The following is a 27093-nucleotide window of genomic DNA, read 5'->3' as shown; positions in this document are numbered from 1 at the left end:
ATTTCTATACTCACCAGCACGTGGCACTGGGAGTAATCCGGAGATTACTACCATTGAGGTCCTGCTTATTAATCTCTTTCCTAACTCCTTAAACTCTGCCTGCAGGACCTCATCCCTCTTTCTACCTGGTATCGATATGGACCATGACCTCTGGCTGTTCACCCTCTCCCTCCAGAATGTTCTGCAGCTGCTCAGTGACATCCTAGACCCTGACACCAGGGTGGCAACATACCATCCTGGAATCATGTCTGCGGCTGCAGAAATGGCAGTGTATTCCCCGAACCATAGAATCCACTATAGTTATTGATCTTCTGACGTTTCTCCACCCCCCTCCCCCCTCATGGTGCGATAATCTTGGCTCTGGCTGCACTCCCCAGAGGAACCCTCTCCCTCACCAGTATTCCGAACTGAATACTGGTTAGAGAGCGAGATGCCCTCCTGCACTACCTGCCTGGTCCTCCTTGTCTGTCTGGCGGTCACCTAGTCCCTCTCTGCCTGCACTCTCTTAAGCTCTGGGGTGACCACCTCCTGACATGTGCTATCCACGTGGCTCTCAGCCTCGCGGATGCACTGCAGGATGCAGTAATGTAGGAAACGCGGCAGCCAATTTGCATACAGCAAGGTCCCATAAACAACATATGATAATGATCAGATAATCTGTTTTAGTGATGTTGGTTGAGGGATAAATATTGGCCAGGACACCGGGAGAACTCCCCTGCTCTTCTTCGAATAGTGCCGTGGGATATTTTACATAAACCTGAGAGGGCAGACAGGGCCTCGGTTTAACGTCTCATCTGAAAGACAGCACCTCTGACAGTGCAGCACTCTCTCTACTGCACTGGGAATGTCAGCCTGGTTTATGTGTTCAAGTCTCTGGTGTGGGACCTGAACCCACAACCTTCTGACTCAGAGGTGAGTGTGCTACCACTGAGCCACAGGTGACATGGGAGGGGGGAAATTCACAGATGGCCAGAATCGGAGAACTGAAGATTATTGGACCGGATGTAAGACTGGAAGACTTTGCAGGGAGGGGGTGGGGTGAGGCCGCAGATTGGGTTTGAAAATGAAGGCGAGAATTTTAAATTGAATCTAGTGAGGGCCAGAGAACCAATGTCAGTCAGTGATAACGGGGGTGATGGGCGAGGAGGACTTGGTATGGGACGGGGTACAGGTAGCGAAGCTTTGGACCAGCTGCGGTTTAGAGAGGGTGCAGGATGGGAGGACATGAGAGAATTCAGGTCGAGGTGCTAGTAGCAGTGTGGACAGGAGTTTCAGTGGCGGAGGTGGGTCATGTAGCGGGGTGGAAGTAAGCAGTCTTGGTAATGGATAGGATGTGGGGTTTGAATCTCAGACCAGCTCAAAAGTGGGCAGGGTTTCCAAGGTTTTGCCTGGTCTGGTTCAGCCTGAGCAAGTGGCTGGGGAGTGGGGTAGAATGGGATAGAGTTTGTGGCAGCACTAAAACGATGGCTTCAGTCTTTCCGATGTTTAGTTGGAGGAAGTTTCGACTTGGCCATGACTTAATTTTAGACTGGCAGTATAACAGCAGGGAAGAGATGATGGGGTGAGACGAGGTGATGCGGAGATTGAGCTGGGTGTCACCATCATAGGTATGGAAGCTGATTTTGTGACAGTGGAGGTTTTCAGTAAGAGGCAGCAGGTGAATGAGGAAGAGCAGGGGCCAAGGACAGATCCATGGCTTTCTCTGGAGCTGACCATGCAGGGTGGGAAGAAGGGCTTTCACTGGCTGCATTGAAACAGGTGGCAGTGCAGCGCATCCAGAGAGCAGTTGGAGAGGTGAGCAATATGAGACGCTGATTTGAGTATCGGACGAGAAGTATATTGGTCTAAGTGCAGTTTCCACAAAGGGAATTGATGCCGGTGAGCGTGGCTATGATCTGCTTCACAGCCTCTCGCTGACCCATGCCAGCTCTGCTCTCTGCTCCGTACACTACGATGTACTTTTGCCCTGAAATGTAAGTCCAAGTGTCTCTTCACACACTTTCTATCTTTATCACTACCTGCCACCCCTTCCCTCTCCGATCTTCCCCTTCCCTCTCTCTTCCCTCCTCCCTTCCCAACCCCTCCTTCTCTCCCCTCCGCCCTCCCTCTCTTCCCTCCCTCTCTCTTCCCTCCCCCCTTCCCACCCCCTCCCCCTTCCCTCTCTCCCCTCCCCCTCCCCTCTCTCCCCTCCTTCCTCTCTCTCTCCCCTCTCTTCCACCCCCGCTCTTCCTCTCCCCTCTCTGCCCCCCCCCCCCCCCGCTCTCCCTCTCTTCCTCTCTCCCCTCCCCCCCCCCGCTCTCCCTCTCTTCCCCCCCCCCCCCCCCCGCTCTCCCTCTCTTCCCCCCCCCCCTCTCTTCCCCACCCCCCGCTCTCCCTCTCTTCCCCCCCTCTCCCCCCCCCCCCCCCCCCCCCGCTCTCCCTCTCTCCCCCCCCCCCGCTCTCCCTCTCTTCCCCCCCCCCCCCCGCTCTCTCCCCCCCCCCCGCTCTCCCTCCCCCCCCCCCCCCCGCTCTCCCTCTCTCCCCCCCCCCCCCCCCCCGCTCTCCCTCTCTCCCCCCCCCCCCCCCCGCTCTCCCTCTCTCCCCCCCCCTCTCTCCCTCTCTCCCCCCCCCTCTCTCTCCCCCCCCCCCCGCTCTCCCTCTCTCCCCCCCCCCCCCCCGCTCTCCCTCTCTCTTCCCCCCCCCCGCTCTCCCTCTCTCCCCCCCCCGCTCTCCCTCTCTCCCCCCCCCGCTCTCCCTCTCTCCCCCCCCCGCTCTCCCTCTCTCCCCCCCCCGCTCTCCCCCTATTCCCCCCCCCGCTCTCCCCCTATTCCCCCCCCCGCTCTCCCCCTATTCCCCCCCCGCTCTCCCTCTATTCCCCCCCCCCCCCCGCTCTCCCTCTATTCCCTCCCCCCCCCCCCCCCGCTCTCCCTCTCTTCCCCCGCCCCCGCTCTCCCTCTCATGCTCAAAGCTTGGACTAATGAAACATTCAGAGCCTGTAATGCTCTCTAGTGAGTTTCTGGTGATTGAAATGCTGAGCACAAACCTTGAGTGTGATCACTCAATTATAAAGGGAAAGTAGATATTTACGCTGCAAATCCTATTACTGGCCTGCGATGTGATACTGGAGCTTGTGGAATGTGTTTTGGATTTGTTGAGACAAGGTGTCCTTTTTATTCCCACGCGTGAGGCAGTAAAGGGCTTGTTCACCACAATGAGCCTGTTTCTCCCCCTTTATGTTGCTCCACCTGTAACACAGATTGTTAAAGCTGCAACATCCATCACTGGATTAAACTCAGTGATATGGACAAAACTGCCCATTCCTCAATCTGAGTATTGTAACCATTTAATTGCACTCCCAGGGCAGGTACATCCCAGGTTAGATGCGGAGTAAAGCTCCCTCTACACTGACAGTTAGATGTGCTGGTCCCTCTGCTTGTTCAGAATGCAGCAGATGCTCTTGCCTGAGATACTGTGAGTCGTATAGTTTAGAAACAGGCACACTTTCCCAGAACTTTTCAATACTACAGGAGGGTCAGTCTCCACAGTGTGTGCGAATAAACTTGGCATGAACATGGAATTTGGGCTTGCAATGTTGCGGTAATGTGCTGGTGGTCCAAAAATAATTAAATTCTGACTTCAGAAAGGTCTTCCATCGCAAACATCGGGTGGTCTTTATTGAACACAAAATCCTTTCAGCTGCTGCTATGTAACAGCCTGGTTTTCAATAAGTTGCGATGATGTGATTTCTCTGGAGTTTGAGTTTGACAGCTTGGATTGTACTCCAGCTGAGGCCGCAACTTGCAAAACTTGTATTTTAATGAAAGTACAGGAGTTCAGGTTGGTGAGGCCCGTTCCTTGACCCAAGCTGGGGGATTGCAGTGATGCCTGATCAGGTCGGTGTGTTGAAGGCAGTCAACAGATTTGGGAACTGTAGAGTGTGGGCATGGTGTGGAGTGTTGAGGACTGTACTGTGTTAGCGTTTGATGGTGTCTGTTGTGTGTTCATTGACTGTGTTTGAGTTTGATTTTTTAAAATTCGTTCACGGAATGTGGGCATCGCTGGCGAGGCCAGCATTTATTGCCCATCCCAATTGCCATTGAGAAGGTGGTGGTGAGCCGCCTTCTTGAACCACTGCAGTCCGTGTGGTGAAAGTTCTCCCACAGTGCTGTTAGGAAGGGAGTTCCAGGATTTTGACCCAGCGACGATGAAGGAACGGCAATATATTTCCAAGTCGGGATGGTGTGTGACTTGGAAGGGAACGTGCAGGTGGTGTTGTTCCCATGTGCCTGCTGCTCTTGTCGTTCTAGGTGGTAGAGGTCGCGGGTTTGGGAGGTGCTGTCGAAGAAGCCTTGGCGAGTTGTGCAGTGCATCCTGTGGATGGTGCACACTGCAGCCACAGTGCGCCGGTGGTGAAGGGAGTGAATGTTTAGGGTGGTGGATGGGGTGCCAATCAAGCGGGCTGCTTTATCTTGGATGATGTTGAGCTTCATAAGTATTGTTGGAGCTGCACTCTCCAAGCAAGTGGAGAGTATTCCATCACATTTCCTGACTTGTGCCTTGTAGATGGTTTTGGGGAGTCAGGAGGTGAGTCACTCGCCGCAGAATATTCAGCCTCTGACCTGCTCTTGTAACCACAGTATTTATATGCCTGGAGCAGTTAAATTTCTGGTCAATGGTGACCCCCCAGGATGTTGATGGTGGGGGATTCGGCAATGGTAATGCCGTTGAACGTCAAGAGGAGGTGGTTGGACTCTCTCTTGTTGGAGATGGTCATTGCCTGGCACTTGTCTGGCGCGAATGTTACTTGCCACTTATCAGCCCAAGACTGGATGTTGTCCAGGTCTTGCTGCATGCGGGCTCGGACTGCTTCATTATTTGAGGGGTTACGAATGGAACTGAACACTGTGCAATCATCAGCGAACATCCCCATTTCTAACCTTATGATGGAGGGAAGGTCATTGATGAAGCAGCTGAAGATGGTTGGACCTAGGACACTGCCCTGAGGAACTCCTGCAGCAATGCCCAGGGGCTGAGATGATTGGCCTCCAACAACCACTACCATCTTCCTTTGTGCTAGGTATGACTCCAGCTACTGGAGAGTTTTCCCCCTGATTCCCATTGACTTCAATTTTACTGGGGCTCCTTGATGCCACACTCGGTCAAATGCTGCCTTGATGTCAAGGGCAGTCACTCTCACCTCACCTCTGGAATTCAGCTCTTTTGTCCATGTTTGGACCAAGGCTGTAATGAGGTCTGGAGCCGAGTGGTCCTGGCGGAACCCAAACTGAGCATTGGTGAGCAGGTTATTGGTGAGTAAGTGCCCCTTGATAGCACTGTCGACAACACCTTCCATCACTTTGCTGATGATTGAGAGTAGACTGATGGGGCGGTAATTGGCCGGATTGGATTTGTCCTGCTTTTTGTGGACAGGACATACCTGGGCAATTTTCCACATTGTTGGGTAGATGCCAGTGTTGTAGCTGTACTGGAACAGCTTGGCTAGAGGCGCAGCTAGTTCTGGAGCACAAGTCTTCAGCACTACAGCTGGGATGTTGTTGGGGCCCATAGCCTTTGCTGTATCCAGTGCACTCAGCCGTTTCTTGATATCACGTGGAGTGAATCGAATTGGCTGAAGACTGGCTTCTGTGATGGTGGGGATATCGGGAGGAGGCCAAGATGGATCATCCACTCGGCACTTCTGGCTGAAGATGGTTGCAAACGCTTCAGCCTTGTCTTTTGCACTCACGTGCTGGGCTCTGCCATCATTGAGGATGGGGATGTTTGTAGAGCCTCCTCCTCCCATTAGTTATTTAATTGTCCACCATCATTCACGACTGGATGTGGCAGGACTGCAGAACTTTGATCTGATCTGCTGGTTGTGGAATCGCTTCGCTCTGTCTATAGCATGTTGCTTCCGCTGTTTAGCATGCACGTAGTCCTGAGTTGTAGCTTCACCAGGTTGGCACCTCATCTTTAGGTACGCCTGGTGCTGCTCCTGGCATGCTCTCCCACACTCCTCATTGAACCAGGCTTGTTGGTAATGGTAGAGTGAGGAATATGCCGGGCCATGAGGTCACAGATTGTGCTGGAATACAATTCTGCTGCTGCTGATGGCCCACAGTGCCTCATGGATGCCCAGTTTTGAGCTGCTAGATCTGTTCTGAATCTATCCCATTTAGCACGGTGATAGTGCCACATAACACATTGGATGGTGTCCTCAGTGTGAAGACGGGACTTCACCTCCACAAGGACTGTGCGGTGGTCACTCCTACCAATACTGTCATGGACAGATGCATCTGCGACAGGTCGATTGGTGAAGACGAGGTCAAGTAAGTTTTTCCCTCGTGTTGGTTCGCTCACCACCTGCTGCAGGCCCAGTCTGGCAGCTATGTCTTTCAGGAGTCGGCCAGCTCGGTCAGTCGTGGTGATACCGAGCCACACTTGGTGATGGACATTGAAGTCCCCCACCCAGAGTACATTCTGTGCCCTTGCTTCCTCCAAGTGGTGTTCAACATGGAGGAGGACTGATTCATCAGCTGAGGGAGGGTGGTAGGTGGTAATCAGCAGGCGGTTTCCTTGCCCATGTTTGAACTGATGCCATGAGATTTCATGGGGTCCGGAGTCAATGTTGAGGACTCCCAGGGCCACTCCCTCCTGACTGTATATCACTGTACCGCCACCTTTGGTCGGTCTGTCCTGCCGGTGGGACAGGACATACCCAGGGATGGTGATGGAAGAGTCTGGGACATTGGTGGCGTCTGATGTGTGTTCATTGACTGTTTGCGTTTGGTGTCTGTTGCGTGTTTGAGTTTGATGGTGTCTGATGTGTGTTCAGTGTGACTGTGTTTGAGTTTGATGGTGTCTGATGTGTGTTCATTGACTGTTTGCGTTTGGTGTCTGTTGCGTGTTTGAGTTTGATGGTGTCTGATGTGTGTTCAGTGTGACTGTGTTTGAGTTTGATGGTGTCTGATGTGTGTTCAGTGTGACTGTGTTTGAGTTTGATGGTGTCTGATGTGTGTTCAGTGTGACTGTGTTTGAGTTTGATGGTGTCTGATGTGTGTTCAGTGTGACTGTGTTTGAGTTTGATGGTGTCTGATGTGTGTTCAGTGTGACTGTGTTTGAGTTTGATGGTGTCTGATGTGTGTTCAGTGTGACTGTGTTTGAGTTTGATGGTGTCTGATGTGTGTTCAGTGACTGTGTTTGAGTTTGATGGTGTCTGATGTGTGTTCAGTGTGACTGTGTTTGAGTTTGATACTGGCAGCTGGGACTGCAAACTCGACCTGAATACTAACGGAGTGTTTCTTTGTTCTATTTTGCAGGGCCTCTACCACAGCCGCTTGTAAATGGGGACGTCGAACAGAAGGTAGAAAGCTGCTTTTATTTCATTACTTTCTTTCTTATGCTGGCATGTAGTTTACAGTAGTTGGTGTTCAAGTGCAGGGCATCATCAAAACTCTTCCCCCCCCGCCCCCCACTTTCTGAAGCTGCCCCTTTGCAGCCGTTTCTTTTCTTTCTTGTTCCTTGCCGTTTAAATGCTTAATAGAGAAGTTCTTTTTTAAATGAAGATAGCACTAATAGCTGGCACCGTCCATGACTTCCGTCAGCACTGGGGATGTATTCCTGGAGGTGTCATCATGACCTCCCCCCTCCATTTGCCCCGCCCAGTCAAACAGCCTTTTTCTCCCCCATCTCCAATATTTTTATAATTAATAGGTAAAAGTGTTCAAAGAAATTGAAAAAAAACCTCAATTTTTTTTTAATGCCCTGATGATTTGTCTCCTGGATTTGCTCGCAGCAGTGTCCTGGACCTTAATCTTCAATTCCTGGAGACTCCAGGGTAATCCTGGAGGGTTGGCAACCTTCGTGTATCTCTCTTTCACGAGGGATACTGAGGCCGTCACTGTGGCTGAGATTGGCCCAACTCTGCTCCAACCATGACCAAACCTGAGGCCTTCCTGGTGCCTTTATTCCCACTGGGCCTTCGCTGACCTGGACTAGATGCGCTTTTTATTGTTGTTGATCTGTCCTTGGCTCTGCTCCAGAAAGCTGTCTGCCTTGGGATTAGTTTTATTCTGTGATGAATGCTCTCCATTTCGGATCTAAAACCGGCACTGTCTTCGGATTAGGCAGTTGGACTGGCTTCAGCCTACCGTGCTGGGAATGCAGTGTCCCCCAGCCAAGTGGAAGCTGGCCACACTCTCCGACTGCCAGTAACGCTCCATCAGCCGCTCCCTAGTCCAGTCCAATTATATTTGTGGTAAAGCAATGGTATTTCATGGGGTTCTTGCTGGAATTTCCCTGGAGGAATATTCGATGTGTGCAGTTTTTATGTCGGACTTTTTTGACATAGAAATTAGAAAACGGAAACTGACCAATCAGTCCATGTTGGTATTTATCCTCCACACGAGTGGTCGTCCTAATCCCATGTACCCGCCCTGTTCCCATATCCCTTTATCCCCCTTTCCTTCCATCACCAAATTCTCAGAGCCTTTTGAAAGGCCCAAGAAGCAGCACAACATATCTGTCACCTCTGCCAAGGCTGAAGGGTAGAGAGAGCTAAGTGAGGGGCAGCAATGAAGCGAAAGGAAACCCAGTCTGCAGACAAGTGGCTGAGCAGCCCAGCATCCAACCCCCTGTTTAGTAGAGGTGGTGCCTCCATTTTATTTGAATACGTTCCTGTGAAGCGCCTTGGGACATTTTACCACGTTAAATTCGCTATATAAAAGCAAGTTGTTGTGTCAAACAGCAGATTCAAACCTCCACTCGCCTCAAAAAGCCTCATCGGCTTCAACAACCGGGCTGCACGCACTGGGGTCCATTGGCTGACCCCGGGGTGTGGGGCTAATTGTAGTATCCTCGATACTCTGCACAGACTGAGCATCGAGCTGGCACCTTCTGGTCTGTGCAGCTTAGTGTTGCACTGGGCAGCGCCGTGATCTCCCAGGCAGTGGGCAAGCTTAAATCAGTAACCTTAAAATACGAAACACAAGGAGGATGTGAGTATCAGATAGCCCCCTGTGCAGAGTGAAGATTAATGCTGCAATGCAGAGCAATATCACGGGGCAACTTCATACTCACGAGATGAAACTGATAGATCTGCCTGAAGGATGAGTGTTCTGGATGTTAAAACCTACTGAAATGAATTGAAGTAGAGAAAATGTTTCCACTTGTGGGCAGTCCAAAACTAGGGGCCATTATTATCAGCTAGTCACTAATAAGTCCAATAAAGAATTCAGGAGAAACTTCTTTACCCAAAGAGTGGTTAGAATGTGGAACTCGCTACCACAAGGAGTAGTTGAGGTTAATAGCATAGATACATTTAAGAGGAAGCTCGATAAGCACATGAGGGAGAAAGGAATAGAAGGATGTACTGATAGGGTTAGATGAAGTAGGGAGGGAGGAGGCTCGTGTGGAGCATAAACACTGGCCCAGACCAGATGGGCTGAATGGCCTGTTTCTGTGCTGTAAATTTGGTGTAATTCTATGTAAAATATTCTTGATCCCTTTCTTTTATCCTGTTGATCTGCCTGGTACAAAATCCTTCCTTTTATTGTAATGTTTAAACTGGTACAGAAGTTACAAAAAGAGAGCTTGTGTTCTCAGCCATTTCCCTCAGATTACACACGCACCCTGTGGTTTGGGGCCTGTGTTTGCTGGTTGGTTCCCTGTTGTCTGGTAGATGCATTCATTTTACCCAGGAAAGGAGATGTGGGTGAGGTTACAAACTGATTGTTGTACTATTTTAATGAGCCTCTGTCACAGCTGCTTAAATACTACACTGATCTCTTCTGCTGTCATTTGTGCTTTGTGTGTTTGTCTGTGATTAAGTGAGTGGGCAAAGCTGTGGTAGATGGAGTTCAATGTGGGGAAGTGTGAGGTCATCCACTTTGGACCTAAGAAAGATTGATCAGAGTATTTTCTAAATGTTGAGAAGCTCGGAACTGTGGAGGAGCGGAGAGATTTAGGCGTCCAAGTACAGAAATCACAAAGCTAAATTCAATTAATTAAATAAAAATCTGGAATTAAAATACTAGTATCAGTAATGATGGCCATGAAACTACCGGATTGTCGTAAAAACCTATCTGGTTCACTAATGTCCTTTAGGGAAGGAAACCTGCCGTCCTTACCCGGTCTGGCCTATATGTGACTCCAGACCCACAGCAATGTGGTTGATTCTTAATTGCCCTCTGAAATGGCTTAGCAAGCCACTCAGTTGTAAAATCTCGCTACGAAAAGTCATAATAAGAATAAAACCGGACGGACTACCCGGCATCGGACCACTAGGCACCGGCCTTCATTGTCGCTGGGTCAAAATCCTGGAACTCCCTTCCTAACAGCACTGTGGGAGAACCGTCACCACACGGACTGCAGCGGTTCAAGAAGGCGGCTCACCACCACCTTCTCGAGGGCAATTAGGGATGGGCAATAAATGCCGGCCTTGCCAGCGACGCCCACAATCCGTGAACGAATAAAAAAAAAAGGTACAAAAAATAATTAAAAAGGCTAATGGAATGTTGGCCTTTATCTCAAGAGGGCTGGAATACAAGGGGGTGGAAGTTATGTTACAGTTATATAAAGCTCTGGTCAGACCCCATTTAGAGCACTGGGTTCAGTTCTAGGGACCGCACCTCAGGAAGGATATATTGGCCTTGGAGGGGGTGCAGGGCAGATTCACCAGAATAGTACCAGGGATAAAAGGGTTAAATTACAAGGACAGGTTGCATAGACTAGGGTTGTATTCCCTTGAATATAGAAGATTAAGGGTGATCTAAGTGAGGTGATTAAGATTGAAGGATTTGATAGGGTGAGAAAGAAAGAAACTATTCCCTCTGGTGGGGGAGTCCAGAACAAGGGGGCATGACCTTAAAATTAGAGCCAGGCCGTTCAGGGGTGATGTCAGGAAGCATTTCTTCACACAAAGGGGAGTGGAAATCTGGAACTCTGTCCCTCAAAAACCTGTTGAGACTGAGGGTCAGTTGAAGATTTCACAATTGAGATTGATAGATTTTTGTTAGGCAAGGGTATTAAGGGCTATGGAACAAAGGCAGGTAGGAGTTAGGATACAGATCAGCCATGATCTAATTGACTAGTGGAACAGGCTTGAGGGGCTGAATGGCCTCCTCCTGTTCCTATGTTCATAACTGTTGCCCTGGCTACGACCAACCATCTGTTACCCTATGGCAAAGTTACGGATAACAAGAAGCAACAGAGAAGTCCGTGCATTTAATGTTTGACCGTCCATCTGGCTCACTCTTAGTGACTCACAATCCCTCACTAATCTAGGGACGAGTCTTGCCAAGAGTCCTTCTACTTAACTGTCAGGTGACCTGTGCAGTAAATGCTCGCCCTGCTAATCCTCACTGCCATTTGACTGAGTCTGTGTAGACTCTTTGTGGATCAGAAATGTGACCTGTGATGTGGCTGATCTATCTTGAGCGCAAGCTGTTGTTATAAAATACTACCAGGGTGGGGGTGTTAGTGATTTCCTGCTATGCAGTTATTTAGCATTTAGACCGTGCTCGTTTGAAGGAGCTGCTGGGCGTCTCTGCAGTGTTAGGAAACCCCAGGTTCTGATTGTCCTGCTGGAAGGGCACAGTTTCCCAGATAACATGATCTGTAGCTAGTCAGACAGGACGGTGGGGAATGGCATGCAGTGCGGTCCCTCCCAAACGGGAAGAAGAAAAACCATGAGGCTTTCACACTGGTAATGGGCTATCGAAGGCCTGCCATAGACAGACATCCTTAATGGGGAGTGAGTGACCTCTGCCCCTGGCTGTGGCTGGGACCCAACAGGAGGTGAACTCTAACCCCAGGCACTATCCAGGACATGACTGGGTGAGTGAGGATATGCTAGCAAGCTTAGTGGTTCTGGTCCTGGACCAGTAACCCAACAATGGTGAGTTCAAATCCCACCACGGCAAGTTGTAAAATTCAATTCAGTAAACCTGGTGATCCTGTGGGCTGGCATCAGAAAGTGACCGTGAAGCTGTCAGATCGTTGTTTAAAAACCCAACTGGTTCACTAACGTCCTTCAGGGAAGGACAGAGCTAAGCAGTTCCACAACCAACGGATCAGATCAAAGCTCTGCAGTCCTGCCACATCCAGTCGTGAATGGTGGTGGACAATTAAACAACTAACAGGAGGAGGAGGCTCTGCAAACATCCCCATCCTCAATGATGGTGGAGTCCAGCACGTGAATGCAAAAGACAAGGCTGAAGCGTTTGCAACCATCTTCAGCCAGAAGTGCCGAGTGGATGATCCATCTCGGCCTCCTCCCGATATCCCCACCACCACGGAAGCCAGTCTTCGGCCAATTCGATTCACTCCACGTGATATCAAGAAACGGCTGAGTGCACTGGATACAGCAAAGGCTATGGGCCCCGACAACATCCCAGCTGTAGTGCTGAAGCCTTGTGCTCCAGAATTAGCTGCGCCTCTAGCCAAGCTGTTCCAGTACAGCTACAACACTGGCATCTACCCGACAATGTGGAAAATTGCCCAGATATGTCCTGTCCACAAAAAGCAGGACAAATCCAATCCGGCCAATTACCGTCCCATCAGTCTACTCTCAATCATCAGCAAAGTGATGGAAGGTGTCGTCGACAGTGCTATCAAGCGGCACTTACTCACCAATAACCTGCTCACCGATGCTCAGTTTGGGTTCCGCCAGGACCACTCGGCTCCAGACCTCATTACAGCCTTGGTCCAAACATGGACAAAAGAGCTGAATTCCAGAGGTGAGGTGAGAGTGACTGCCCTTGACATCAAGGCAGCATTTGACCGAATGTGGCATCAAGGAGCCCTAGTAAAATTGAAGTCCATGGGAATCAGGGGGAAAACTCTCCAGTGGCTGGAGTCATACCTGGCACAAAGGAAGATGGTCGTGGTTGTTGGAGGCCAATCATCTCAGCCCCCAGGGCATTGCTGCAGGAGTTCCTCAGGGCAGTGTCCTGGGCCCAACCATCTTCAGCTGCTTCATCAATGACCTTCCCTCCATCATAAGGTCAGAAATGGGAATGTTCGCTGATGACTGCACAGTGTTCAGTTCCATTCGCAACCCCTCAAATAATGAAGCAGTCCGAGCCCGCATGCAGCAAGACCTGGACAACATCCAGGCTTGGGCTCATAAGTGGCAAGTAACATTCGCGCCAGATAAATGCCAGGCAATGACCATCTCCAACAAGAGAGAGTCTAACCACCTCCCCTTGACATTTAACGGCATTACCATTGCCGAATCCCCCACCATCAACATCCTGGGGGTCACCATTGACCAGAAACTTAATTGGACCAGCCATATAAATACTGTTGCTACGAGAGCAGGTCAGAGGCTGGGTATTCTGCGGCGAGTGACTCACCTCCTGACTCCCCAAAGCCTTTCCACCATCTACAAGGCACAAGTCAGGAGTGTGATGGAATACTCTCCACTTGCCTGGATGAGTGCAGCTCCAACAACACTCAAGAAGCTCGACACCATCCAGGACAAAGCAGCCCGCTTGATTGGCACCCCATCCACCACCCTAAACATTCACTCCCTTCACCACCGGTGCACAGTGGCTGCAGTGTGTACCATCCACAGGATGCACTGCAGCAACTCGCCAAGGCTTGTTCGACAGCACCTCCCAAACCCGCGACCTCGACCACCTAGAAGGACAAGAGCAGCAGGCACATGGGAACAACACCACCTGCACGTTCCCCTCCAAGTCACACACCATCCCGACTTGGAAATATATCGCCGTTCCTTCATCGTCGCTGGGTCAAAATCCTGGAACTCCCTTCCTAACAGCACTGTGGGAGAACCTTCACCACACGGACTGCAGCGGTTCAAGAAGGCGGCTCACCACCACCTTCTCAAGGGCAATTAGGGATGGGCAATAAATGCCGGCCTCGCCAGCGACGCCCACATCCCGTGAACGAATAAAAAAAAAGCCTGCTCTCTTTACCCGGTTTGGCCTACACCTGACTCCAGTCCTCAGAATGGGCAATAAATGTGGCCATTCCAAGAACAAAGTGTAATCCTGGAACCACTCGTGGCCCTTCAGTATTGTTTACTTCGTATCACTACAGGATCTCTTTCCTGTCCTGGGTGTGGGGGCAATCTCTCTTCCCACCCCTCCCTCTCTCCCCCTCTCTCTCTCTCTCTCTCCCCCCCCCCCCCCCCCGCCCCCCCAACCTCTCTCTCTCTCTCTCTTCCCCCCCCCCCCAACCTCCCTCCCTCTCTCTCTCTTCCCCCCACCCTCCATATCTCTCTCTCCCTCTCTCCCCCCCCTCCATATCTCACTCTCTCTCTCTCCCCCCACCCCTCCCTCTCTCTCTCCCTCTCCCCCCTCTTCTCTCTCTCTCTCTCTCTCTCTCTCCCACTCTCCTCTCTCTCTCTCCCCCCCTTCCCCCTCTCTCCCCCCTTCCCCCTCTCTCCCCCCTTCCCCCTCTCTCCCCCCTTCCCCCTCTCTCCCCCCTTCCCCCTCTCTCCCCCCTTCCCCCTCTCTCTCCCCCTTCCCCCTCTCTCCCCCCCTTCCCCCTCTCTCTCCCCCCTTCCCCCTCTCTCCCCCCCTTCCCCCTCTCTCTCCCCCCTTCCCCCTCGCTCTCCCCCTCTCTCTCTCACCCCCCCTTCCCCCTCTCTCACCCCCCCCTTCCCCCTCTCTCACCCCCTTCCCCCTCTCTCACCCCCTTCCCCCTCTCTCACCCCCTTCCCCCTCTCTCACCCCCCCTTCCCCCTCTCTCACCCCCCCTTCCCCCCTCTCTCTCCCCTCCCTCTCTCTCCCCTCTCTCCCTCCCCCTCTCCCTCCCCCCCTCTCTCTCCCCCTCTCTCTCCCCCCCTCTCTCCCCCCCCTCTCCCCCCTCTCTCCCCCCCCCCTCTCTCCCCCCCCTCTCTCCCCCCCTCTCTCTCTCCCCCCCCTCTCTCTCCCCCCCCTCTCTCTCCCCCCCTCTCTCTCCCCCCCTCTCTCTCCCCCCCTCTCTCTCCCCCCTCTCTCTCCCCCCCTCTCTCTCCCCCCCTCTCTCTCCCCCCCTCTCTCTCCCCCCCTCTCTCTCCCCCCTCTCTCTCTCCCCCTCTCTCTCCCCCTCTCTCTCCCCCTCTCTCTCCCCCCCTCTCTCTCCCCCTCTCTCTCTCCCCCTCTCTCTCTCCCCCTCTCTCTCCCCCTCTCTCTCCCCCTCTCTCTCCCCCTCTCTCTCCCCCTCTCTCTCCCCCTCTCTCTCCCCCTCTCTCTCCCCCTCTCTCTCCCCCTCTCTCTCTCCCCCTCTCTCTCTCCCCCCCTCTCTCTCCCCCTCTCTCTCCCCCTCTCTCTCCCCCTCTCTCTCTCCCCCTCTCTCTCTCCCCCTCTCCCCCTCTCTCTCTCTCCCCCTCTCTCTCTCTCCCCCTCTCTCTCTCTCCCCCTCTCTCTCTCTCCCCCTCTCTCTCTCTCCCCCTCTCTCTCTCCCCCTCTCTCCCTCTCTCTCTCTCCCCCTCTCTCTCTCTCCCCCTCTCTCTCTCTCCCCCTCTCTCTCTCTCCCCCTCTCTCTCTCTCCCCCTCTCTCTCTCCCCCTCTCTCTCTCTCCCCCCTCTCTCTCTCTCCCCCTCTCTCTCTCCCCCTCTCTCTCTCTCCCCCTCTTCTCTCTCGCTCTCTCCCCCTCTTCTCTCTCTCTCTCTCTCTCCCTCTTCTCTCTCTCTCTCTCTCTTCCCCCCTCTTCTCTCTCTCTCTCCCCCCATTTCTCTCTCTCTCTCTCTCTCTCCCCCCCCCCACCTCACTCTCTCTCTCCCCCCCCCCCATTTCTCTCTCTCTCTCTCTCTTCTCCTCCCCCCACCCTCCTCTCTCTTCTCCTCCCCCCACCCTCCTCTCTCTTCTCCTCCCCCCACCCTCCCTTGTCTCTTTCTTCTGTATAGTTGATTCCCGAGAATATCTGAACACAGTGTTGTTGTGTCTCAGGAACTTGAGCATCGCAGACAGTCCAATAACATCAGACTCGCCCTCCACCCGACTCACCAGTGTTAGCTGTAGGGACCTGCCCCCTGAACATCGATCCAGTGTTATCAGGCATGCTCCCCTTCTGCCTCACCAGTGTTAGCTGTGGAAACCTGTTCCCTGGGCATCAATGCAGGAAGTGTAAACTGCTTCACTGGGACAGATCTGCTCATCCAACCAGCTCACCTGATGGTGCTGCCTTGTATTGATGGGTTACACAGCTCAGTGTGCAACCTGCGGGCCTGAGAACAGGAGTGGGTGGGTCTATGAGTCGAAACTTTGAAGTTTATTTTTACTACTTGCAGTGAGGCATGAGCAGCCTGTCCTCCCTCCCTGCTCGGACACTCAGTGACGTCTGATTGAGAGCATTGCTATATGACCTGGACTGACACAGTGGATAATTGGAACTGAGGCTTCAGACTGACCCCAGGGAGCCAGGCTGCAAACTGGCCTCCCTGCACCAGAGTTACCAATGGGAACTTCAGTCTACCGTCTGAAATGGAGCTTTGAATATAAAATACTGCACCCAGCCTTGCCCTCAGCTTTTGTCTGAACTTTGAGGTCCTGATACAGCCAATAGTAAATGGAAACTGGCCGAGCAAAACGGGGACCGAGGTGGTCTGGGGAGCTCCAAGATGTGGCTGTAACTCCCAGAGAGATATTCAGCTCAATGCGTTTTCTTATTTCTTCCTACTTTCCTGTGAACTGTGCTGATGACTCTCCTCAATCTTGTCCCCATTTACAGGCCAATGGAAATGTATCTGCAGCAGTGACACCCTCATCAGCACCATCTTCTAATTCGTCATCAACCCCCTCAACACCAACAACTCCAGGCAGAGAATCAAGTGCCCAGATGGAAGAGGTACATTTTTTAATTTGCTTATGTCCTTGTCCATGGACCGGGATCCGTGACCGAGTTCTGACAACAGACAGTCAGCTCCTTCTGTGTCTTTGTCGCTTTGTGTTAGTGAGGCGGTCATGTGAAAAGATCGAGGAGAAACTTTCATGCCCACCCTCTTCAGTTGGCGGTGGAGTCTTGTACAACGTTGACCCAACCCCTCGCCACATTCCTTCCCGGAGAGGCCAAAATCTCTGGAAAACCTGCGGGCAATTCAGAAAAAACTCCAGGGAATCCCACTGATTCTCCATAAGGCAATCGAGCAAAAGCTCCAAGAGACTGCAGTTGGCCGTGATTCGACATAGTCGCAATTAAAGAGCAAGTTACCCGCTGTAACTGCAGATATCCTCCACCCTCAGGAACTTGTCATGTTCCCTCTTAAAGCGCAGGTGTGTGACTGTCTTTTGCCCTCCAAGTCTCTGAGGTGAAGAGATTGTTGACTCTGGCACTTTCGAATAGGGAATCTCCTGCTTTTTATTTCTCCCTTTTCCACAGATTTCCTCCTCCAGGGGTACAGTTGTTGAAGACAAACTCACATTTATATATCGCCTTTCACAATCTTAGGATGTCCCAAAGCACTCTGTAGCCAATTAAGTGCTTTTGAAGTGTAGTCTCTGTGGAATGTAGAGAAATGCAATTTGAAACAACAAACAGCAATGTGATAATGACCAGAAAATCTGTTTTTGTGATGTTGGTTGAGGGATAAATATTGGCCAGGACACTGGGGAGAATTCCCCTGCTCTTCTTCCAATAGTGTCATGGGATCTTTTACATTCACCTGAGGGGGCAGACGGGGCCTGGGTTCTACGAGCACCCTCTGGCGTGAGCTTGGGCAGTGGGTGTCACGGAGGGAGTTGGGGGGTTGGTCATCTGTGATCCCAATCGTGCCTTCACCAGATACCAACACGTGCACACCTAGCACGAGTTACTGGATAGCTGTGAGGAGCAGGGTCCGTTCCTGGTTGGTTTTCCAACTCCCGAAAGTACTGAGCCCAATTGTAGCACCCATTCTCCAGCCCCACCTGAGATCACATACCTCAGCACGGGTTGGGAGCTGAAGCTCAGTGTTTCTCATAACCAGGGGGAGCTCAGTTGCCCGTTTTCTAGCTTGCACCAAGTCCCGTTGACCCATCACCCCTGTGCTCGCTGACCTATACTGGCTCCAGGCTCGGCAACATCTTGATTTTAAAATTCTTATCCTTGTGTTTAAATCCTTCCTTGCCTCGCCCCTCCCTATCTCTGTAACCTTCTCCAGCCCAACAACCCTCCGAGATCTCTGCGCTCCTCCAATTCTGGCCTCTTGCTCATCCCTGATTTTAATCACTCCACCATTGGCAACCGTGCCTTCAGCTGCCTAGACCCTAAGCTCTGGAATTCCCTCCCTAAACCTCTCCGCTTCTCTCTCCTTTTAAGATACTTCTTAATACCTACCACTTTGACCAAGCTTTTGGTCACCTGTCCTAATATCTCCTTATGTGGCTCGGTTTTCGTTTGATAACGATCCTGTGAAACGCCTTGGGACATTTTACTACATTAAAGGCTCTATATAATGCAAACTGTTACATAGAATTACATAGAATGTACAGCACAGAAACAGGCCATTCAACCCAACTGGTCTGGGCCGGTGTTTATGCTCCACACGAGCCTCCTCCCTCCTTACTTTAGCTAACCCGATCAGCATATCCTTCTATTCCTTTCTCCCTCATGTGTTTATCTAGCTTCCCCTTAAATGCATCTATGCTATTTACCTTAACTACTTGTGGTAGCGAGTTCCACAGTCTAACCACTCACTGGGTACTGAAGTTTCTCCTGAATTCCCTATTGGATTTATTAGTGACTATCTTATATTTACTGCCCCTAGTTCTGGTCTCCCCCACAAGTGGAAACATGTTCTCTACATCTACCCTATCAAACCCTTTCATAATATTAAAGACCTCTATTAGGTCACCCCTCAGTCTTTTTTCCAGAGAAAGAGCCTAGCCTCTTTACTCTTTCCTGATAGGTATAACCTCTCAGTTGTGGTATTGTTGTGACTGTAAGTGTGTGATATCTTGCTTATAATCCGATGAGTGTAACAGCGCTCCGTGTAAAGTTTTAAAGTATGGTGGGTTTGGTCTTGTACTAAATGATGGGATAGGCTCACTACTTCGAACTTTGACTCCCAATGCTTCACCTGTGAAGCCGGAGAGAGCAAAATCAAGAGTTTGTTCAGCTCAGAGTCTGAGTATCAGGAGCCTTAAGTTTGTAAAGAGATGTGAGCTTCCTTAAATAAATGTGGTCTGTGGGTGCAGGAGGCCAGCCACAACCCCCCCGAAGGTCCCCGCTTCGGTCTGAGTTAGCTGACCTCAGCTGGGCGGCTATTGATTGACTGTTACGATTATCCTCGGTGCCGCTGGGTCGGCAGGGGAGGGGGAACGAAATCCCCCATCATGCTTGCTCCTGCTCGCTATTCTGCGATATGTGGGCACATTGGATGAGCTTGACTAATCATGCCTCCCACGGTTGACTAACCTGCTGATGCTTACTGTCTAGATTCGCATAAAGAACAACACCAACATGGGTGAGGTGCTGGTGTCCCCAGAAAGGGTCAGGGTCTTCAGGAGAGGGGAGAGGATGGGAAACAAATCTTTAAATTTACAAAGAATAAACCTATTGTGCCAGCACTGAGGGGTTGGTGTTGGGTTGGTCCCCTAATGCAGGATTTGCCTCGCCCTGTGCTCCTGGGGCTGTCGTGTGCAGCTCCCATGCTTTGTTAGCCGTGGCTCTGTGGTTAGCACACTCTCCTCTGAGTCAGAAGGTCGTGAGTTCAAGTCCTACTCCAGAGACTTGAGCACATAATCCAGGCTGACACTCCAGTGCAGTACTGAGGGAGTGCTGCACTGTCAGAGGTGCCGTCTTTCAGATAAGACATTAAACGAGGCCCTGTCTGCCCTCTCAGGTGGATGTAAAAGATCCCATGGCATTATTTCGAAGAAGAGCAGGGGAGTTCTCCCCGGTGTCCTGGCCAATGTTTATCCCTCAACCAACATCAATAAAACAAAGGATCAGGTCATTATCTCATTCCTGTTAGTGGGATCTGGCTGCCGCGTTTCCTACATTACAACAGTGACTACACTCCAAAAGTACCTCATTGACTGGAAAGCACTTTGGGACGTCCTGAGGTTGTGAAAGGCGCTATATAAATGCAAGTTTCCCCTTTCTCCGACCCCCCCTGGCGATGGGTCATGGGGGGGGGGGATTCTGACCATTCTCTCCTTTGTGTTTGGTAGCCTCGTCCCGAAGGCGGTGCTAAGTTTGTCGAGGTGGGTCTGAGCCTCAGTACCTCTGCAGCGGCGGCGAAGGAGAAGGTCCACTCGAAGCGCTCGAGCAAGCGGGCCCCACAGATGGACTGGAGCAAGAAGAACGAGCTGTTCAGCAACTTGTAGAAGAGACGTGCCCTTCGCTAATCTGATCTTTGGCTTTAATAACTTAAGAAAAAAATAATTTCTCTGCTAATTATGTTTTTCCAAACCCAGCTAGTCTTAACTAGTCCATTCTAAGAGGGCCAAGTCCCTTGTCTCACCGGTTAATGAACCCGTGCCTCCCTTTGGCCAAAACCAGGCCAAGTCCAGCACAGTGCCCTGTTGTAATTGGCCTGGTTTGTGTTAGTAGAACAAGGGGCAGGAGTGTTGAGCCCTCTCCCTCCTCCCCTCCCCATCTGTGGTCAGAGTTTTGGTCCAGACCGTATGTTGGAGACCCCCTCGAAGTGGTTGTGAGTGGGATGGTGAGACATGGGACTGCCCCTGGGGTTCTCACCGGCAGCTCCTGATGCTAGCGGTCACTCAGACAGGGCTGGGGGTGGCTCAGTGCTGTGGGGGTGGGCACAGTATCCTGTATTTGCCTCTTTCAAGTCTCTTTACCTGCCCCATCCCAGATCCCCCTCTGCCATTTGCCTGTTGGAGGTTGGTTGTGTTGGGTGAATACGAGCCAGGTGTGTGTGGTTTTCAGACCAGGCACCTTTACACCATTGCTGCCTGAGCTTAAACCGGGTCCCTTCGGTTAGTAAAAGCAGGGTGAGTTTTAAATCTCTCTTCAAACTCTGTGCCCAGCATGGCTGACACTTGCCACTTGCGAGTGATTTTTACAGAAATTGTTTCTTGCTTGTGATTCGCAGGGAGTTAAACCTCTGGAGACCTGTTTTACATTGCCCAAACGAATCATGCTTATTTGAAGAATAGAAGCCGGGTTCTGACAATGAGGGGATCGGGTGTTGGCCTCACTCTTTCTCTAACCTGTTGCGTGCAGTCTTGTTAGATCATTTTTTATTTAGATTCTCCCCTATTGAAATCATATCTAATCTGCCCACTGCAATTAATAAACTGGATTCATTAGAAAAGAACCCATTTAGTTCCTGTTGCTGGGCGAGGCTTTGATAAAAGGCGATGAGCGCTGTACATGTTGGAATGGCAAGGATATCAGTCCGTGCTGACAGAATGACCCACGCCCGTGAGAGTCCCGCTTGTCTCGTTGGCCAGTGCTGACCTTGGGTCGGTAGCTGCCCATGAAAGTCACTCGCAAACTGGTTAAGGTCCCAACCCAAGCTCAAACTGACTGACCACGAGTGTGGATTCTGCTTGAACGAGAACGAGACCTGTTTGCCAACACTCCATACTACACCTGTTACCTGGGACTTTATTTGGACTGGCATTTAGAACATAATTCAAGAACATCAAACCCATTGACACAAAACTTGGAAGTGTAGTAAACAGTGAGGAGGATAGTGATAGACTTCAAGAGGATATAGACAGGCTGGTGGAATGGGCGGACACGTGGCAGATGAAATTCAACGCAGAAAAGTGCGAACTGATACATTTCAGTAGGAAGAACGAGGAGAGGCAATATAAACTAGAGGGCACAATTTTAAATGGGATACAGGAACAGAGATCTGGGGGTATATGTACACAAATCGTTGAAGATGGCAGGGCAGGTTGAGAAAGCAGCTAAAAAAGCATACGGGATCCTGGGCTTTATAAATAGAGGCACAGAGTACAAAAGTATGGAAGTCATGATGAACCTTTATAAAACACTGGTTCGACCACAACTGGAGTATTGTGTCCAGTTCTGGGCACCGCACTTTAGGAAAGATGTGAAGGCCTTGGAGAGGATGCAGAAGAGATTTACTAGAATGATTCCAGGGATGAGGGACTTTAGTTACGTGGATAGACTGGAGAAGCTGGGGTTGTTCTCCTTGGAACAGAGAAGGTTGAGAGGAGATTTGATAGAGGTATTCAAAATCATGAAGGGTCGAGACAGAGTAGATAGAAACAGGAGTCGGCCATTCAGCCCCTCGTGCCTGCTCCGCCATTTGATAAGATCATGGCTGATCTGTGATCTAACTCCATATACCTGCCTTTGGCCCATAGATAGAGAGAAACTGTTCCCATTGGCAGAAGGGTCAAGAACCAGAGAATATAGATTTAAGGTGATTGGCAAAAGAGCCAAAGGTGACATGAGGAAAATCTTTTTTACACAGCGAGTGGTTAGGATCTGGAATGCACTGCCCGAGGGGGTGGTGGAGGCAGATTCAATCATGGCCTTCAAAAGGGAACTGGATAAGTACTTGAAAGGAAAAAATTTGCAGGGCTACGGGGATAGGGCGAGGGAGTGGGATTAGCTGGATTGCTCTTGCATAGAGCCAGCATGGACTCGATGGGCTGAATGGCCTCCTTCCATGCTGTAACCTTTCTATGATTTGATCTCAACACACCTTATCCACCTTTTTATCATATCCTGTCTCTGTCCAGTAGTGTATCTCCTCTCTATACTTTGTTTCAATGGCCACCCCTTGTAACTCACTATACCGAGGGTATTAGCCATGTGCAATGTAAGTTCCATCTCCTTTATTTAAAACTTGTGTGTCTTGGTGTCCAAACCCCACACCATAGCGAACAATTTAGATTTGTCCGTAATCCTGAAAACTTCAATTTGGTCATTTTCAAGTCTCCTTCTTTTCAAAGACCAACCTCCCTCAGTTCAGTGCTTGTGATCATGAATGAAGCTTTTATTTGGATTGTAACAGCCTCCTCAGACACCGAAATATTTAGCGAGATAACTGCTGTCCTGGAGAGTGTGCGGCTTTGCTTTATTCTGATCACTTTCTCCTCTCGCTCCCAAAAGTGCCATCGAATCCAATTAACCTGCTAGGAAAAGATCAAGGAAGGAAATGCTGATCCCCTTCCTTCTGACAGAATCATGTCCTGAGAGGGTAGGATTATTGTCCCTTGTTGGTTTGTACCTTTTATTTAGACCATCCTCTAGATGACGGGGTATAAAAGGGACTCCTCATCTGTCAGTTCTTAACTGTGATCTCTGCAGTCTAGTTGATTTTTGTTGTGTTTTCAGTGTTTTATTAACTCATTCCACTCTGCACACGGTGCTCTGTCTCCTCCTGTTCTTTAACTGGAATTCCCAATGGTCCTTGCTGAATAATGGAATCTGTGAGCAGCCTGTGGATTATCACAACCAGTGATGTTCGTAATTTGCTTTTAAGTGCCACAAGTGAGTTCTGACCTGAATAGCTTCCTGAACCTGGAAATCTATCAGGCTCTGCGCATGTTGCACTTGCATCCAAAGGGGTTTTCGGTTTAAAATTAATTCAGTTTAATAAAAGCTGGGACGTAGAATTAAAGAAATGCAGAGTGAAATGATGCACCAATGATCAGGCGGGAGTTCCATGTTTCCCCTCTTCCAGTGCATGAAGTTCAAAACAAATTTTTAAAAAATGGTTTAGGTTAGTCAATAAAATCTGTGTAAATCTGCAAAAATGTTACTTCTAATGAGACAAGTGGCGACCCTCAGAGTCACTGAAATTTGTAAACGTGATTCCGTGAGCTATGAATCGGTCGGGAGAAGGTGACAGATTGCATTGCCCCTCCCCCTTTGTATTTTAACCCTGGGGATCTCCTGTTGAGATGAGGACCTGCTGTATTGGGGGATAGTGGAGTTCGAGCAGGATTTCCAACGTAAACCGTTTCTCCAGGCCTCTGATCTCCTCCTCTCTCCGCATGTCACCATGGCGACCTTTCAGTGCTTCTATCTTTACACCCATTTTAACCATCTCGAAGCAGGGTTTAGTCCTGGTCCCGGGGAGCAGTGTGTCGGGGGTTAGTCAGGGTAGAGTCATGGTCTCTTTCGGGACTGTCCGGAATGTGACGTTCTGTCTTGTCAGTGTATTTTTACTTTGCATTTTCTTTTTTTTGCATTACGACTTGTACACTTTATATTAAAAAACAAATGACCTAGGCTGACCGAAAGATGGCATTGGAAGTGTTTGGGTGAAGTAAAATGCCAATTTCAGCTCTGGGAATCCTTGGCTGGGATTGAACTCTTGTAAATGTTTATATTTGTTCCTCTGTTATTGGCTTTTATTTTATCAGTAGACTGTATTTGACGGGAAGTGGAGTGGAGCAGGTCACAAGTGTAGACTCTGATTTAATTAATGCAAGCTATGAATTATAGACACTTCAAGTCTTAGAAAGGATTTCCAAGTGTAACGGGCAGGAGTTCCATGTGTTTCTCTCAGTCCGCAGGGTCGAGTGTAAAAGAGAACGATTTGTTGTCCAAATTCAGACACATTGTAATTTTTAGAAACTATATTTTTACCAATGTGTGTGTAAATTTTAAGAAATAAAAGTTAAAATCAAAGAACCGTGTCTGTTTCTGTGTGGGACATGATCGATATTGGACACTGGGGGGGGGGGCGGGGGTGTTCGGGGCGGGTCTGGCTGGGGTGGTGGGGGAGGGTTGGAGTTTCAGGGTGGGTCTGTCGAGGGGGTCTGCTCAGGCTGGGTTTGGGGGGTGGGTCTGTCGGGGTGGGTCTGTCGGGGTGGGTCTGTCGGGGTGGGTCTGTCGGGGTGGGAATGTTTGGGGTGGGATGTTCGGGGGGTGGGTCTGTTGGGTGTTCGGATGGGAGTGGGTGGGGGGGGGTTCGGATGGGAGTGGGTGGGGAGGGGGTTCGGATGGGAGTGGGTGGGGAGGGGGTTCGGATGGGAGTGGGTGGGGAGGGGGGTTCGGATGGGAGTGGGTGGGGAGGGGGGTTCGGATGGGAGTGGGTGGGGGGGGGGGTTCGGATGGGAGTGGGTGGGTGGGGAGGGGGTTCGGATGGGAGTGGGTGGGGAGGGGGGTTCGGATGGGAGTGGGTGGGGAGGGGGGTTCGGATGGGAGTGGGTGGGGAGGGGGGTTCGGATGGGAGTGGGTGGGGAGGGGGGTTCGGATGGGAGTGGGTGGGTGGGGAGGGGGTTCGGATGGGAGTGGGTGGGGAGGGGGGTTCGGATGGGAGTGGGTGGGGGGGGGGTTCGGATGGGAGTGAGTGGGTGGGGGGGGGTACAGGCTGGGTCTGTCGGAGTTTGCTGAGGTCGCTGACCTGTGTGTAAATGCACTGCACAGCAATGTCTGATTGAGATGCCACAATGTGTGTTATTGTGAGTGTGAAACTGAGTTTGAATGAAATTCGAGAGAACACACAGATTTTCCAAGCTTCGTGGGTCTGGATTTTACTCTGTCGAGTTGTTTGAACTCGTTGATGTTTCTCCTCCCCGCTGGGAGCTCAGGGGATGCAGTTCATTATTTTCTGTACTCTGTGCTCCCCCTAGTGGAGACATAGGAACAGGAGGGGGCCATTCAGCCCATCGATTCGATCATGGCTGATTTGTACCTCATCTCTATTTACCTGCCTTTGATCCATATCCCTCGCTACCCTTACCTAATAAAAAATCAATCGATTTCAGTCTTAAACATTTTCAATTGACCCCCAGCATCCACAGCCTTTTGGGGGAAGAGAGTTCCAGGACCCCCAATCTGGTTGAATGTCCAGCAGTGAATTGTCCCAGTAGTTGAAGGTTAGATGGGTGAGGCGGCAGTGGGGGAAGGCCTCTTGGCCCACCAGCTGCCAACAGCTGAATGACCCACACATCCACCTCGTCACTCCCTGTGCCCATGGCTGATGTCCTAGACCGTCGATTATAGTTTTCTCCAAAACCTTTAAAAGGGTGGGCGGGTGGCAGAAAACTATTCCATGTCATGAGACAGCATTTTCCCCAATCACTGCTGAGATTCCAGTCCCAGGGTGGGTCAGCTGACCCTGACAACTGAACCATGTTGGTGGCAACAGTGCAGACAATGGAACTCACCACACGTTAGCCAGTGATATAAAATTAAATGTTTATTTTTGAACCTCCCCATAATTTTCGAAGTATTACACACCCCCAGTACATTCCTGAATGTTCCACTTTGCAAAGTCACTCGAGTCGATGCCACTAAAGCAGCGTAGGCTAGCTGTCCGAGTGACTGGTTGAGATATACACTCTTACTATCCTCAGGACCACGGAAAAACACGGCTCACTTAGCTTAATTAAAGGTCACTGCTTGACCTCAGAGAAAGGGGTTCAGGCTTCCAGTTGGCTGAGACATACCAGCAGGCTTGGCGACTGGCACCAGCGGCGGTGGAAACCGGTTACTCATGTCCATTGCCACTCTCATGGTTGGCACCTGAGGTAAAGCAACGAATGTCGAAGCACGAGTCACGGGCGCGCTGCTCAAGGCCACGCCCGGTGTCGCCACGAAAGGCATTGAACCCATGCCCATTCCCACAGGGCCGCTGCCCATCATGGTGGGCCGAGCAATCCCAGCGCTGCTCTGAATCTGGCTCAAGGTCACTTTATTCTGGTCGCTGACTTGAAAAGGGTTTGACGTAGAGATTGTGCCCAGACCACCTGCAACGAGAAGAAAGTTCATAATATGACGCCATTCACAGTGCTCCCGGCTCCCTGCATACCTCCAACAACCCATTCAGTCCCAACATTTCCACACAGTGGATCATGGGCTCTTAATGTACGTGACATCAGTGCTGGGAGTGTAATGTCCCATCAAACACTCCCAGGGCAGGTACAGCACGGGTTAGATACAGAGTAAAGCTCCCTCTACACTGTCCCATCAAACACTCCCAGGGCAGGTACAGCACGGGTTAGATACAGAGTAAAGCTCCCTCTACACTGTCCCATCAAACACTCCCAGGGCAGGTACAGCACGGGTTAGATACAGAGTAAAGCTCCCTCTACACTGTCCCATCAAACACTCCCAGGGCAGGGACAGCACGGGTTAGATACAGAGTAAATCTCCCTCTGCACTGTCCCATCAAACACTCCCAGGGCAGGGACAGCACAGGTTAGATACAGAGTAAATCTCACATGGGACTCTTACAGACACGGAGGATATTCAGTACGTCACTGTGGGCTGGGTTTGACT

The 27093-nt window shown here is 50.8% G+C and overlaps 2 protein-coding genes across 2 annotated transcripts in view; one reads left to right on the top strand and one right to left on the bottom strand.

The window, feature by feature from the left end:
* The window catches only part of LOC137341308 (Na(+)/H(+) exchange regulatory cofactor NHE-RF1-like), a 139843-nt gene extending 115345 nt beyond the window's left edge, over positions 1-24498 (top strand). The window contains exons 4-6 of the mRNA XM_068004428.1: positions 7299-7342; positions 16660-16776; positions 20082-24498. Of these exons, the coding sequence (XP_067860529.1) occupies positions 7299-7342; positions 16660-16776; positions 20082-20237 (317 nt within the window). The 3' untranslated portion in view covers positions 20238-24498. The remainder of the gene's footprint in view (positions 1-7298; positions 7343-16659; positions 16777-20081) is intronic.
* A 1500-nt stretch (positions 24499-25998) lies between these two features.
* The window catches only part of LOC137341307 (epsin-3-like), a 351842-nt gene continuing 350747 nt past the window's right edge, over positions 25999-27093 (bottom strand). Inside the window, exon 11 of the mRNA XM_068004427.1 lies at positions 25999-26561. Within this exon, the coding sequence (XP_067860528.1) occupies positions 26221-26561 (341 nt within the window). The 3' untranslated portion in view covers positions 25999-26220. The remainder of the gene's footprint in view (positions 26562-27093) is intronic.

Source organism: Heptranchias perlo, chromosome 23 (assembly GCF_035084215.1).
Source record: "Heptranchias perlo isolate sHepPer1 chromosome 23, sHepPer1.hap1, whole genome shotgun sequence".
Classification (NCBI taxonomy): domain Eukaryota; kingdom Metazoa; phylum Chordata; class Chondrichthyes; order Hexanchiformes; family Hexanchidae; genus Heptranchias; species Heptranchias perlo.
The sequence above is the reverse complement of the archived record's forward strand: the minus strand, read 5'-3'. Positions and strand labels throughout refer to the sequence as shown.